The sequence below is a fragment of the Anabas testudineus genome, chromosome 4 (genome assembly GCF_900324465.2).
Source record: "Anabas testudineus chromosome 4, fAnaTes1.2, whole genome shotgun sequence".
In the NCBI taxonomy this organism is placed as follows: Eukaryota; Metazoa; Chordata; class Actinopteri; order Anabantiformes; family Anabantidae; genus Anabas; species Anabas testudineus.
The window spans coordinates 7,433,710-7,447,731 of NC_046613.1; the positions used below are offsets into that span (position 1 = coordinate 7,433,710).

Consider the following 14,022-nt stretch of genomic DNA (forward strand, 5'->3'; position numbering starts at 1 on the left):
GATCTATTCCTCAAGTATGAAGTATGACATCAACACACACACAGACACACAGGATGTCAGCCTAGTTATTGTGAGCGTGAAGATTTTAGCAGATTAAATCCGGCAGCAATATAACTAGCATCTTTATAGGCAGATAAAGAGCAGCTGAGTTATAGTGCAGCCTGACAGTGGTCAAGGTCATCTTTCATTATAACCACTGGAGATTTGAGCCAATAACAGGAGCTTACACACACACACACACACACACACACACACACACACACAGTGACAGATATCAAACCTGCAAGTCTCACTTATATGCACAAATATGGTGAAAAAGTGTTCAATGTTCTGGCATCCAGTACAGATCAAACATGTGAGGCCATGCACATTCACAGTCTGACATATCATTTATATCCATTAAAAAATATATGACAGTGACAAAATGTGTGTTCAGTGCAATCTGGGATAAGGTCATGCAGGTTTTTACTGCACTCACCAATGGCACACCACAGCCAGGCATGCTTCATCGAGCAATTTGACACAACACACACATTGGCACGCACATACAGTATTCCAGGAGCAGGCACCATGGAGCACAAGGAGAAGGGCACCAGCCACCACAGTTACAGCACAAGCAGAACAGTAGCACAGCGCACTGCATAAGAGCACTGGGTCCCAGCAAACCTCTCAGGGGGGAAATAAAATCACAAACATAGTGGATCACTTGGAGAGATGTTAAGAGGAAGTCAATTTGCTGCAAAATTAGAGCTTCACTAGGCTCTTATAGAGAGCTGGAGTAATGTTGGGGGCAGCTGAGAGGTTTGTCTGGGGGGGAGGCAGGCTGAGGGGGGCGGTGGCACGCGGGCAAACACTCGGTCACTCACGGGGTGTCGCTTTGGGACGTCATAGACCCCTTCCTTCTGCTGACTGGTGGGAACCTACACAATCGGTCAATAAAGTCAGAGAACAGCCAAGAGAGCTTGTTACCTCTGGTTGAGTCAAACAATGGAACAGTCTTTACACGTCACTCTGGGTGCCAACATAAAAAAAAAACCCTATAATCTGCTCCTCAGGAAGCAAATCTATCACTAGCAGTGTGTGTGTGTGTGTGTGTGTGTGTAGGAATAATCTGAATTAAAATCTGTGGAGTGAGATCTACTAAGCCTGTGGTGATCCTCTCTCTTCATGCTCTCTCCCTAATAAAGGTGTGATAAAGCTGCTTATCATACCTACAGACATGTAATAACTCAGATTGTCATACACATGGAGACATGTAATATCTCTATGTCACACACAGACAGATAGATTGGACAGTGTGCAATGACAAGAAAGAACAATGAGCACTGACACTGGAAAATACTGATGTGCATGAATCTTGGGATTCCTATGGTTGTGCCTCACCTACAGTTTCAAAGTTTGAAGTAAAGTTTTATTCTTCCCTAGCTGGATGTGTCTTAATCAGAGCGTTTGATAAATGGAAAACGGCCCAGATGAAGAATGTGGAAATCTACCCATTATAGCCTGTCTTGTTCTGTCTCCTCCTTTCTATGCCCTGTTCATTTCTTTCATATGTTTATTTCCAGAAGCTGCCATCTTTATTCATTCACAGTTCCTCTGTGGCTGGAGGCTGGCTAGGGCTCACGTTTCTTATGTCCTAGTATGTGAGTGTGTGTGTCTTTTGGGGGCGGGGTGTATATGTTTATGCACGCGCCAGCACTCCGTCTATTTTCAATCCATTTTATTTAAAGATCAAACGAGAGCCTGGTGATTAATCTTTCTCTCCACCGCTTTCTTTCATCTCCTCAGGAAAAAGAAGGAGGGGAGGGAAGAAAAGAGGAGGGGTCTGTCTTCCACAAAGGCCAGGAATAACCTACACAAATGCACAACAGACCACCCCCCCCCCCCGTACCTTGGAGGTCTCACCACGCCTCCAAGGAGTGCTCCCAAAGAAGGGCTGTTCTCCCTGGGGTAGCGAGGTGAGCTGTAGCTGTCAGGGCCCTAAAGACAGCTGTCATCTTTAACTTCCTGTATCTATGTTTTTCTAGTAAAAATGGAAGCCATTAAATTTGTGATGGGGCCACAGTATGTTTATCCTATTGAGCAGTGTCTTACTGGCACCTATTCCCTAAACATATAAGGACTACTGACTACTGTTTGATGGGGATATAGCTGAGACACAAGCGGACAGGATGAGCTTGTGAATACCTGATAAATGCTCTCTTCTGATTGGTCGCGGATGGGCTCGTGTCCCGCCTCAAACACAATGTACTACAACGCCAGCAGCCGAGGGAAAAGAGGAAAACAAGAAGCAGGAGAGAAATTGGAAGATAAAGAAATTGAGAGAGAAGTGGTGAAATTGCAGAGGTGATTAGTCAACAGTGTCAATATGTTCTCATTAAAAAGCAGTTGAAGGAGTAGACCCCGGTGAAACATGGACAAGAATCTAAGCAGCAAGGATTGTCAAAGCACCTGAGAAAACGACTATCTTTCAGCTAATCATGCACCCTAACTGGCGGACATGCACAAAGACACACAGCTGCAGTACAAACCCAGAACTCGGTATACACAGACATCTGACCACCCAAACCGCCACACTGTAACCAAACAGGGGCTGTCTCCCCACAGTGCACACAGAGAGGAGCAAGCTGAGTGGCTGGAAATGCAGCAGGTGACAACGGCAATGTGATTGGTCAGGAAGTTACCTGATAGACCGGGTCCTCCAGATCCTCCTCTAGTATTGTCTGCAGATGAGCGGCGGTGGGGAAGAGAGGACGAGATCAAACGGGGAGGAGGGAGGAGAAGGCAGAAGAGAGGGAAGAGGTGGAGAGTTAAGTCGGTGGAATAGAAAGAGTGGGCGGAAAGCACAGCAAGGCCCAGCAGCTTCCCAGCATTCAGATAATCATTTGCCAATTATTGGAGAAAGAGAGAGAAACGCACAGAGAGAGGAAGAGAGATTAAACAGGAGATGTAAAGAAGGCAGGACAGGGGAAGGTGAAATAAGCACAATGGGCAGATAGCTCTACTGATGAAACTGTAAGTCATTCATTTGCTTTGATGTTTTTTTTCCAAGTCTTACTGTACTGTAGTCGTCTGTCAAATGAAGTTCATCACACTCACAGCAGATGATAAAAAGAAGAAAGTAAAAAATATCAGAAGCTGTTAACACAAAGTCGGGAAGTGTACCTGGTAGACAGCCTGCTCACACTGTTTGTCTTTCTGAGCCTTCTTCTCCATCTCCTCTCTCTGCTTTATATCATAGATGAGCTGGAACAGGTCCCGCAGGTCCAGAATCACAGGCTCAGCCTAGGACGACAGGAACACATCATCTAAAATCAACATTTCAATGACTGTTTTGACCTCTGTGATTGGTTAAAGGCTGACTAATCTCAGCAGTAACCTGTAACCAGGTTAAGACAGAGCCGCACAGAAAGATGCAGAACACACATATATCTGCACAACAACGACAGGGCTCTTTTCTTTAGGGCTGGTTCAGACAGTGATAGATCTCATAGCACATTGTGCCACCTTTCTCGTGAAGGGAGCAAAAGTACAGACAACAGCTGTCACAGTATAACTGCAAAGAATCATACAGTACAATGGCGTTTCAGTCGTGATCAATTATTGACTGGAGCTATGCAAAGTGCACCGACTGAACGCTGGCTTGCATAAAGTAATTTAGTGTTGCCTTTCTGCAAGATTTTGTCTACTGCATGTTACCACTGGCAAACACACTGGGTTAAACAGTGGCCCCTGCTGAGGCAACAGTAAAAAACATAATGTCACATTCACATGCGTTTGCATTTGACAATTCTTTTCTCTCACATTCCTCTTCGCTACTTCCCTCTGACAACTTCTAGGTGAGAGGACACACAGCGCGCGCGAAGACGAGCGCTGAATTTTAAAACTGCAAATGCAGAAAACTTTGAGGATGACCTAGCAGGAGCGGCAAGTTTACAGGACCACACAGAAGAGATAACCTCAGACGAGCACGCTTGAGTCAGATGACTAATTCATACCCTGCGGCAATAATGACAAATGATTCCAACAAAAAGTAGTTTAAGAGATTTGTACTGACACGCTGCTTCAGCGAAATCTGAGCACATCTGGATTTCTGGGCTAAAAGGAGAAATATTAATGCAACAGATTCCCCTTCTTTTTCCTAATTAAATTCTGGTGTTGGTTAATAGCAAAGTGAATGTATTTCTTGGTATATTGAACTTCCTTCAAGCTCAATCTAATTCAATTTGTGACTTCCTACATTTCCTAAAACTCCTTTTGAGACTTGCTGCCTTGATAGTATATGCAATTACCTCAATAATCACACAGTCAAAACTGTAAAATCTGATTGGGTGGTACTGTGTGGTATCTCTTCTAACATCAATGGGTTTTACTAATACCACCAATGGTTTTGATACTCAAAGCGGCTGCTATTAAACTAAACTGGATACCTTCTTCATTTCTCATATCACATTATCTACATTTTCTCAGTTAACACAGGGAAAAAATAAAAAACAAGCCATCAAACTACTGCACATACAGAGAAATGTATAATGCACCTTGCACCCTGCACACTATTTATTTGTTCCAATGTAAAATATATTAGTCTGGACTTTTCCATCCGGAGCAAAATATAAAGCTTTTTTCCTAAACAGCAGTGAGTGAACACTCTGTCCAGTAATGGCTGAACCACTTTACCACAACATTATTTTTCATTTGTTGTTGCTGTTGTGTTTTGCTCATGGTGGTAATTCGGTTCCACATTTTTCAAAGCGACCAAAATAAAAGCTTTAATGGCTGCACTTCTGACTGGCACTAACTTGCCTCTGTAGCCTTTCCACAAAGTGGATACAAGGTTGTTTTTGCAATAAATAGACCTATTTGTATAAAACTGCAATTGTAACTCTTCTAAAACAGTGTAAGAGACACAGATGAACCTCAGGATTGTCTGCGGAATGCCTTTCTATACAATTAGTGGACGCTTGCTAAATAAAACATGTCGTTCTTGTGCTGAGACTTGGAGATAAGTGATATGCCAATTACTTTCAAATGTAGCCCTAATTTGGCCTTTTCGGAAGAACCTTAAGTCTCAGTCTTCATAATGACACAGATGCTTTGTTAATTCACATCAAAGTGGTTACTTTCCAATTAAAGCTTCTGCTATAAACTCTCTGTCTCCACGCTTCTCATTGTCTGCTCCGTAGCTAATAGTCTGAGTGCAAGTGAGGGATTTTTCAGATCCTGAAAACGGGAGTAAAACATAATTGTGACCTTTCTTCCGGCACACGTCATGTAAATGACAGCTCAGTTGACTGATGGGACTTTAGCCCTGCGCTATGCTTTAGGCAGGGTAGCATTTGGTGAGAAACAATGTTTTGAGTTGCTTGTGTATATGTTGACTTCAGACTAGTGTGTGTGTGAGTGCGTGTGTGTGTGTGTGTGTATCTGTCCACTGTAAGTCCAAGAGCTACGGTTCATGGCCCTAGGAGGATGGATATGCCATTAGAGCCGGTGACACCCGCTCAAACTCTCATCGACTCAGTATGGGAAATCAATATGGCTACAGAGCAAGCCAGCTGGACCCAGAATAAACAAGCCAGGCACAGAGACACAACAATAGCAACCGCAAACATAACAGGTCCAAAAGCGCTACTCAATATCACATAGATTAGGTTACTGCAGGACTGAACGCGGACCCTTTCATACTCAAAGAGAAACTAAAGCTAAAAACCACACTACAGGGGAAGCAGCGCTGTTTGATGAACAGCACAAAGGCACCTGAGCTGGTGTTCAAGGGTCCTTATCTAAATGTCAAGACGTTTTCGCTCTTGAGAAAAGACGGATACATTAACCTGCGCACAACAGGTGTGTGTGGTGCACATGTGCAAATGCTCAAAAGTACACACACACACACACACACACACACACACACACACACACACACACACACGGACACTAACCGACTGCGCCGTCTTGATGGCCACGAAGCGGTGGTTCCCTTCTTTCCCGCAGACGTAGCCAAAAGCTCGGTGGTCTGTGATGTCCTTGGCAATGTAGGAGATCTCATGGACTGCATGGTGATGTTGGAGTACCTAGAGGTGAATACAGTAAATCATGCAGATATAGTCAAGACACTACAACAGAGCGCTTTTACTTCTGTTTTCACTTAATTCCAACAATGTGACAGTCTGATAATTAATTCATTTAAAACTACTAAAACATGAATAGGGATTTGAATCGAGGTTTTTCAGCTGTGATGTACAGTACTTGTAACCTCGATGCCATTAATTGAACTAGTTGCTTCCCTTTGGACTGTGTAAAGGTCTTCATGAAAACAATGTTTTGCAAATAGCCCTTTTTGTGTTTTATTATAATTAAATTAAGTTTCAGATGTACAAAACAAGCGGGTATCACAAAGTTAGGGACATGAACACAGTCGTTCACGCACAAAGACACAAAATGCAGCTAAACAATTCATCAAATCCCCGTACACGTGTCCCAATGCAAGGGCTTAGAAAAAGCCATGCAAATTTCCCCGAGTGTACCCACACAGAAACAAACACTTTCACACAGAGACCTCGCATCCTATATTAAACTGTTTCTAGCTCCCCTGCCCTCTCTGGTTTAGCCTGGATGGGGAGTGCCAGGCTGGCATTGCCCGTGGCAGATGGCACTGTTTTTCCTGAGGACAGAGGGGAGACCAGTGACAATCACAGCTCAGCAAGCTGTCGACTTGATCACTTCATCTGTGCCCTCGCTCACAACACACACACACACACACACACACACACACACACAATTCACAACCTAATATGCAATGGCCCTCTGTTAAATCACTAAATGTCTGCTTTGTTGTTATTGTCTATGCCAGCTGCATGCTGGGAGCAGAGACACACAGTCAACATAATGACCCAGCAGCCCTTGAGTGCATGCTAGGGGTTGGAGCTGTATACATCAGAGGCTAAACACACACATCTGCTTGCACTGAAGCTATTCCAGAAGTAAGACATGGCAGAATGGAGTGACACCAATTTAACAGGGGCACAGACACATGCAGACACACACACACACATTGAAAGTGCCAGCAGAAAAGGATAATCATATGAGTCATGTCTTCTAAATTTAATAATTAGACTAATTATTATTATTATCACCTCTGATTGACCTGAGAATGACACACACACACACACACACAAACACACACAAACACACACATGCGTGTGCACAAAGAAAAACACATTCACAGAGCTCATTCACAGAGGTTATTGAATTATCTCTGGGTGGGTGGTGAGGTGACAAAGAGGGAGTCTGATTCAAAGAGAGTAGAGAATGAGATGAAGAGATGCACAAATTCAATTGTTCTGCCTCGTCTTGGTAGCAGGAGTGAGAGTGGAAACATATACAGACAGTATCTAGTTTGTCAGGTAATGGCATATACTAGTCATTTTATGATGCACAGATTTTATTAGGAGCTGAAAATGGTCCACATCTCGCTATAGCATGTGCTGCTTTTTTCCATGGCCCAGTGATCACTGCGAGCATCTCCCTCTAGATTCAAAGCTGCTCCGTTCGGCTGACATCTGGCAACAGTGCATGTCTTCAAACGTGGCCTTCTTTCCTGGAACAACTTTGTGATCGTACTGTTTAAAAATAATAACCATGAAAAGCCTCTCATGCGTGCTGCGTGAAACAGTTGTAGCGCTGGTGCTGCTGTCGGATTATGGTAATAGTTTATCTTGGCTTCTGTTTGACATAAAAAAAAAAAAAAAAAAAATCTGATTGAAAAAGAAACAGAACTGCAAAAAACTAATTAGAGTGAAAAAGCTGCAGTGTACTCCAAGGGGTAAGTAACCCTGCAATATTAATGATGAAAGTGAATGTTTAATTTTCAAGGCAATGTGCTACTCTAGGTTAAAAACAACAAACTGGCCTTTTGCGTTTGGTTTTCATTTTAAGTGTTAACACATATGTTCATACATAATGCAACTAAAACCTCTAAATGAATTCAGTGGAGTGATTGAATACTAGTAGTGTGGAACAGTCTGGTTTTGGTGATCACAACTAGAATAAGCTTGCTATTGTAAACTAATTGGCCCCAACTCGGAATGACAGTAAACACTATTCATGATGTAGCTGTCATTCTTCTCAAATGTCTAATTCATGAGGCATTTCTTCAACAATGCTGTGACTCAAAGCTGCTGGAAAAAAAAAAAAAAAAAAAAAAACGCCATTCGTGGTTTGGTTTGGACAGAAGAGTGAGATGAAATCCCAGGTGGACGTTATTGCCGACACGTCTGGCGGCATCGACTGAGAGATGATCCACAAAGTTGCTTAAATAGCTGCATTCTCCAGGGGAAGAGGATTGTTTGCAAAAACAGGTGGGTGTATCAAAAAAGTCGATACTGACTGTGTGTACTCTCTCTTCTCTTCTCTCCAGCACTGTTGATATGCACTACTGGTCCCTCTCTCGCAATCTCTCTCTCTCTCAAACGCGCACGCGCACACACGGTGTCAGCGTCTCTGAGGGACTGTAGGCAGCATGCCCTTCAGCAGTTGCTGGCCACTGAACCAAGATATTCTCCTGTTACACTGCGAGTGGGGAGAGAAAAGGGGAAGCGGCGAGATAGTGTCTTTCTCCCTCTCCTCCCGGCTCTTCACATGTCCCTCCTGGAGGGAAGACATCATCAGAGAGCCTTCAGAGGCTGTCCAATCTTGAGCCTGGGGGACAGGACTGAGATTAGCCATAAGCTTTGAGGTTTAATGAGTTCCTTGAAAGCTGTAGCAGCGTTGTGGTTCCTCATGAAGCGCTCTGAGTCAGTCACTAAGACCAACAGGAGCATAAACATCACCTGGAAATACGATGTTTTTATTCAGTGGTTAAGCAATGGAGTCCTAAATGAAGACTAAATGTATGTAGGGTCTGGCATTCAATTCGTACCAGTGTAGTGCTTTACCTCTGCTTTTTCTTGTTTGCCTTGCTGCATCTCTGTCTAGCATCTTCATGAATACTTTGCCTCAGGGTCTTTGGAAAACATCTTTTGCTTCATGCGTGCTTCTTTTTTGAACATCGTCCTTTCTAATAATTTAATCTCTCTGATTTCATCCACTGAGGGATCTGCGGGCCACTAAGCTCAGGCCCCTCTCTCTTGTTCTGGACCTCACTCGTTCTTGACCTGATGTGGTGCAGTGGCCCTGACAAGACTGACAAAAAGGGCTGTAGAAGCTGGCGTGCACGCGTGTGTATGCATGTGTGTGCCTTGAGAAAACCTGACAGCGAGAGAGAGAAGCTCGCTGGCCTGCCCCCTGCTAGATTAATGTCTCCTCTCTTCTTTTCCTCCATCTCAAGCACCACCTCCCTACATCCTGCGCGACCTTCCCTCCTCCAAGAGAGAGGCCATCCATCCATTTGTTCACCCATACATCCATCCGCCCATCTGGCTGACTGATGCACAGGAGGGGAATGAGACTGTCAAGATCCCTGAACCTCAGCAGAGTCATTCTCTCTCTTTCTCCCTCTGTCTTCCTCTTTCCCTCCCTCCATCGCCATTAGGAGTGGTTGAAGGACTGATAGTAAGGACAGAATATATCTATAGTTAATAATAATGAGTGGAGACAGAGGACAAGGTCTCCCTGTAGAAAGCTTTACTTTGACATATGCTCACTGATTTCCCACCTATACCTCTAACTGGCTTTCTGTGTGTTTCTTTTTTTTTTTTTCTTGTTGTCTACATCTTCTCTCCTCTGACTCTCTACTACCTCTGCATCAATCTCTGGTCCTTTTCTCTTTACCTTTTTAGGTGCAGAGACTAAAATACATGGGGGTTATAAAGAAATGAAGTGAAGGACTGGACTGGTGAGCGATGCAGTCTGCTGCATGGCGACATTGGGCGGCATGTGGGAGGCCACTAACTAATGTTCTGCCTGTCTAATACCCCACACTTTTGAATTACTACCAGGTACACACTTACACATGCACAGAGTGTCACTGGCACCCGCTGTGGTGTAAATCTCAGGCTTACCACGTCTGTCACCAAAGCCAGGTGGAGAGCAGCGAACTTCGTCTTGTATCTAAACCAGAGTGCATTTACAATCAGACGCTCTGACAGGCAGACAGAACAGAGCGAAACTGACAGCTCACATTGCATATTTCCATGACATACTCAACAGCAGATGTTACTGCTGTGCTGTGTTTAAAAAATAAGGCTGTTTTACTCCAGCTGCCAAATTACATTGACATTCTAACGTGCAGAGAACAAACTGAGTCAACCCCCTAAAAATATACTTCTCCAGAAGTTTCTAGAATTTAATGGGACACTAATTTTCCATTAGTACAACCAAAAGTAGGTGAAATGGACTGTTTAGTGAGACTGTCCTCCAACCTGAGTGCCAGGTATCCCAGGGAATATGGGCATTATATTTCTTGTTCAAGGAAACTGTGGCAGGTATGGCCAGCTGGGGGATTGAACCTCGATAATACCTGTCAGCGAATCCTTGAGGAAGAAATTTTTAAAAGAAATCACTACGCTCTATCGGTCACTTCCCCTTGAGCTGGAAGCATACTCACTCTGCAACAGTGCTTAAAAACTGAATTCACTATTCCTCTATCCATAGTGTGTCTTCTACAATACAAGGCATCCTCAGTGGTCATTCAGACGATTAGAAGTTCACATCGAACACTTGCAAACTGATGGAGAGGGAACTGAGAGGCAAAGGGGATGAGAGAGCCAAACGAGGAGGAATGATAGCCGTCGGACAGCAAAGCCTGAATAGAAGCAGTAGGTCAAGCAGAAAAGCTCCCGCGTGAGGTGGAAAATGTGTAATCCTGGAGCATAATAAGAAACCAGTGTTGTGGCTGTGTACGGAGAAGCAGACAATGGGAGAGCCCATGTTCTCTCATCTGCTGAGGCCTTGTTCTCAGGGTTTCAATTAGGGCCTCCTGATTTCCCAAGGGACCCCTCCCTCTCCTGGAGATGCCTCATTAACAGAAGAAACACAAACAAACACACACGGGGATGCAGCATTCAGTAGTGAGCGCACACACACGGTCACACACACATTTGCGTCTTAGCTTACCCCTGACTTCTCATCAAAGATCTTGATCCCTCCAAAGGAAACAGTAAGAAACACCTTCTGCTTGTGTTCTCCTTTGGACCGTGCTGCTGCAGCTATACCCTGTGGAGGAAGTATGTATTTGAAGTGATACAACACCAAAGAATACACAGATAAACTTAAATAAATAATGATTTTTAATTAGAACAAACTGACTGTATTTGATATCTTGGATTGTTGAAGAACAAATGAAGTAGATGTTGATGATGATAAATATGTGAATTGCAACAATTTCCTTGAATTTTCTCACCATATAAAAACATACAACAAGAGTGAGATTCAGAGAAGTCAGGGAGTCGGGCTACGGGAGGGAGGAGCAGTATGAGAGAAGAGGTGGAGAGATCAGAGAAAAAGAGTTGATGGATTTCCTGTCTGAATAAATGAGGAGGAGGGAAGTGGTTTGATCAACGAGCTGTCTATCTTCTCCTCACCGATCTAGACCTCGCCTGAGCAGAGTTTTCCTTACACATAAACACAACGTAAATGTAATTTTTTAAATTTAAATATCTCCTGCAGTGTTTGGGTACCATGTGTTTAAGGGCAATTAATAATGAATAAAGCACTCTTACTACCGTATGTGTTTTAAACTCTTTATGTTAGCTAAATGCAGGCTTTATTTTAAGTTTTGAACAGTTTACAGACATTTTGTAGTGTAACATTAAGAAACGTGTTTGTATATGAGTGGTACAGTAAAATGCAAGGACTTTCATTTAAAAATGGCCCATTTCTCCTCATCTTTATCCTCTCTCATGTGTCTCACCTATCATCCAAATTATTCCCCGCCTGTATGCCTGCTCTCCTCTGCTAACTGCCCCATCTGTCTACCTCTCCCTCTAATTGTTCCTGTCCTTGCAAATGAGACATTCACCCCGATCCCCTTCTCATCCATATGGCTAACCCTTCTCACTTCCTCTTGCACTGATCATCGTCCCTTTGAATTATATCCTCATTTTTTAAAATCTGTTCCTGTTTCCTCTCCTCTGGCTTTTTACATGGAAAAACAGCAAAACGCATGCAGAGTTTAGAATATGCATGGAGTTAAGAAGAGTCTATGGACCCATAACTGTTGACTATTGTTCAGCTGTGTTTTGTTGATCACAGAACTTAATGTGGCCATTGAGGCAGTCATGCTACATCATTTCTGGGTTGTAAAGGCCTCCAGACTTCATTTCTTGCTGCTGAAATGCAAAGATGCTCATCAGCAGCAACATTTACAGTCAAATTAGAAGAGAAAGTAAATCCTCAGGTTAGAACCCAGTAAAGACTGGATCAGTAGAGACTCTTTTGGAAGAAGAGTGAGACTCTTACCTTGAGCTTCATCATTGAGTCCTGGCAAAGTTTGTCTCCCCGGGCAGCAGTGACGTCATCCAGGCCGATGAGCTTGGCCTTGTAGCGGACTCCATCGCCCTTAAAACGCCTGATGAGAGCCGCCTCGCTGCGATCCTGCCCTGCAGACACACACATACACACACTCTAGTCCACAGTGCATCCTCCAGTCAAGGACCTCCATCAACCCCTGGGCAGCGCTATCACCTCAGGACCATCAATCACATACAGCACAAATGACTTCAAAGGTAATCTAACATAGTGCAGGTCAAAGCAACTGAAATGAGCAACATCTTGTTATGTGACTAAGTCGGATCAGAGGCACGCATTGGAACGGTGGTTTTATATGAATGGCACTAGTCAGTGAATCATGTTAGCAGGATAAGAGTTGAAACTGTGACTGCTCTCCTCTCCGACCATTTCTCCTGCAGAGAAAATGGTGTGGCATTTGCTCTTATCTTCCTTGTCTCCCACAGTTCTCCTTCTCTCCTCACCCTCCATTGTGTGGGAGATTGTTGGCATTGTGCGCATGCATTAGCGAGCGTGTTGACCTTGCTCTTGTCCAGGAAGTCTCTATGTTATCTCCTGAAGTGACTACAACGCTCCCCTTCACACACAATACATAGCAGGGAGAGAGAGAATAGACACCCATAAGACTAAACTCACTGCCTTTGTGTCCTGCTCTCTTCGTCTTTCTCACATTCTGTTGCTGTATCTCTGACCTGCAGTGCGCAAACATTTCTTCTTCAAATATTGTATAAGGGAACCACTCCTGCATCTGTCTGTGTGTCTCTGCATTGTGTTTCCAAGTGCGTCTATGTCAGTGAGAGACTGCAAGAGCGATAGTGAGAGGGAGAGGCATAATGATAATGCAGCATATTCAGATAATATATTGAGGCATTAGTTCTGTACTCTATAGCAGCATGACTCTTGGAAGGTCATAGTCGGAGTGATGGAGAGGTCCCACTCCTCCTTTCCTCATTCTTTCACACTCCCTCCATTCACACAGAGTCCCTACAGCATTGCAGTACAGAAGAAATGAACCCTTTAACCACAGGCGAGAGCATCACGTTATACGGAGCTACTGAATTATCTTTGTCCAACACTAATCTTCCACGTCCCTCTGCTTTGTCTGCTGGCTCACACAAACATCCTAATGTTTACAATTTGCCTCACCTGGATTACTGAAAATCATATTTCAACTGGATTCTAGAGGTTGGACAATGTTTAAGGACATTTAGGGCCACAAAACAGCATTAGAGAAATAAGAGGATGCTTATACTAGATAGTTATGGTAATCAGGTTTCCCTTTTAGATGAAACTAAAAGGGAAAGTCGACTGTGACATGGGTAAGTTGAGTGCATGTAAACACAGTTATAAAGATTAAAAAGCAGTACCTATAGACACACACACAGGTGTGGATAACCTCCTTCTTCTGAATCACTGAACAGACAAACAGTCATAGTCCTGCTCGGAGTAAATCATGACTGCCTAAAAGTCTTCAGAGACCAAAGAGCTGTGGAACATCTGTCCTTATTTTGGAGAGTGTAATAAAGAACAGCGGCACTGCTTTGTCTGTTGTGTCGTGTCTTGGTTGGAGATGAGAGT

At 43.7% G+C, this 14,022-nt stretch overlaps 1 protein-coding gene across 2 annotated transcripts in view; it reads right to left on the reverse strand.

Annotated features, from left to right (window-relative positions):
• The window catches only part of dab1a (DAB adaptor protein 1a), a 60,341-nt gene that overhangs the window by 11,877 nt on the left and 34,442 nt on the right, over nt 1–14,022 (reverse strand). For both annotated transcript variants that reach the window (XM_026345370.1, XM_026345369.1), the window contains exons 3-9: nt 12,397–12,536; nt 11,053–11,151; nt 5,940–6,071; nt 3,166–3,285; nt 2,685–2,723; nt 2,188–2,250; nt 867–920 (exon numbers count right to left, since the gene is read on the reverse strand). In XM_026345370.1, the coding sequence (XP_026201155.1) occupies nt 867–920; nt 2,188–2,250; nt 2,685–2,723; nt 3,166–3,285; nt 5,940–6,071; nt 11,053–11,151; nt 12,397–12,536 (647 nt within the window). The remainder of the gene's footprint in view (nt 1–866; nt 921–2,187; nt 2,251–2,684; nt 2,724–3,165; nt 3,286–5,939; nt 6,072–11,052; nt 11,152–12,396; nt 12,537–14,022) is intronic.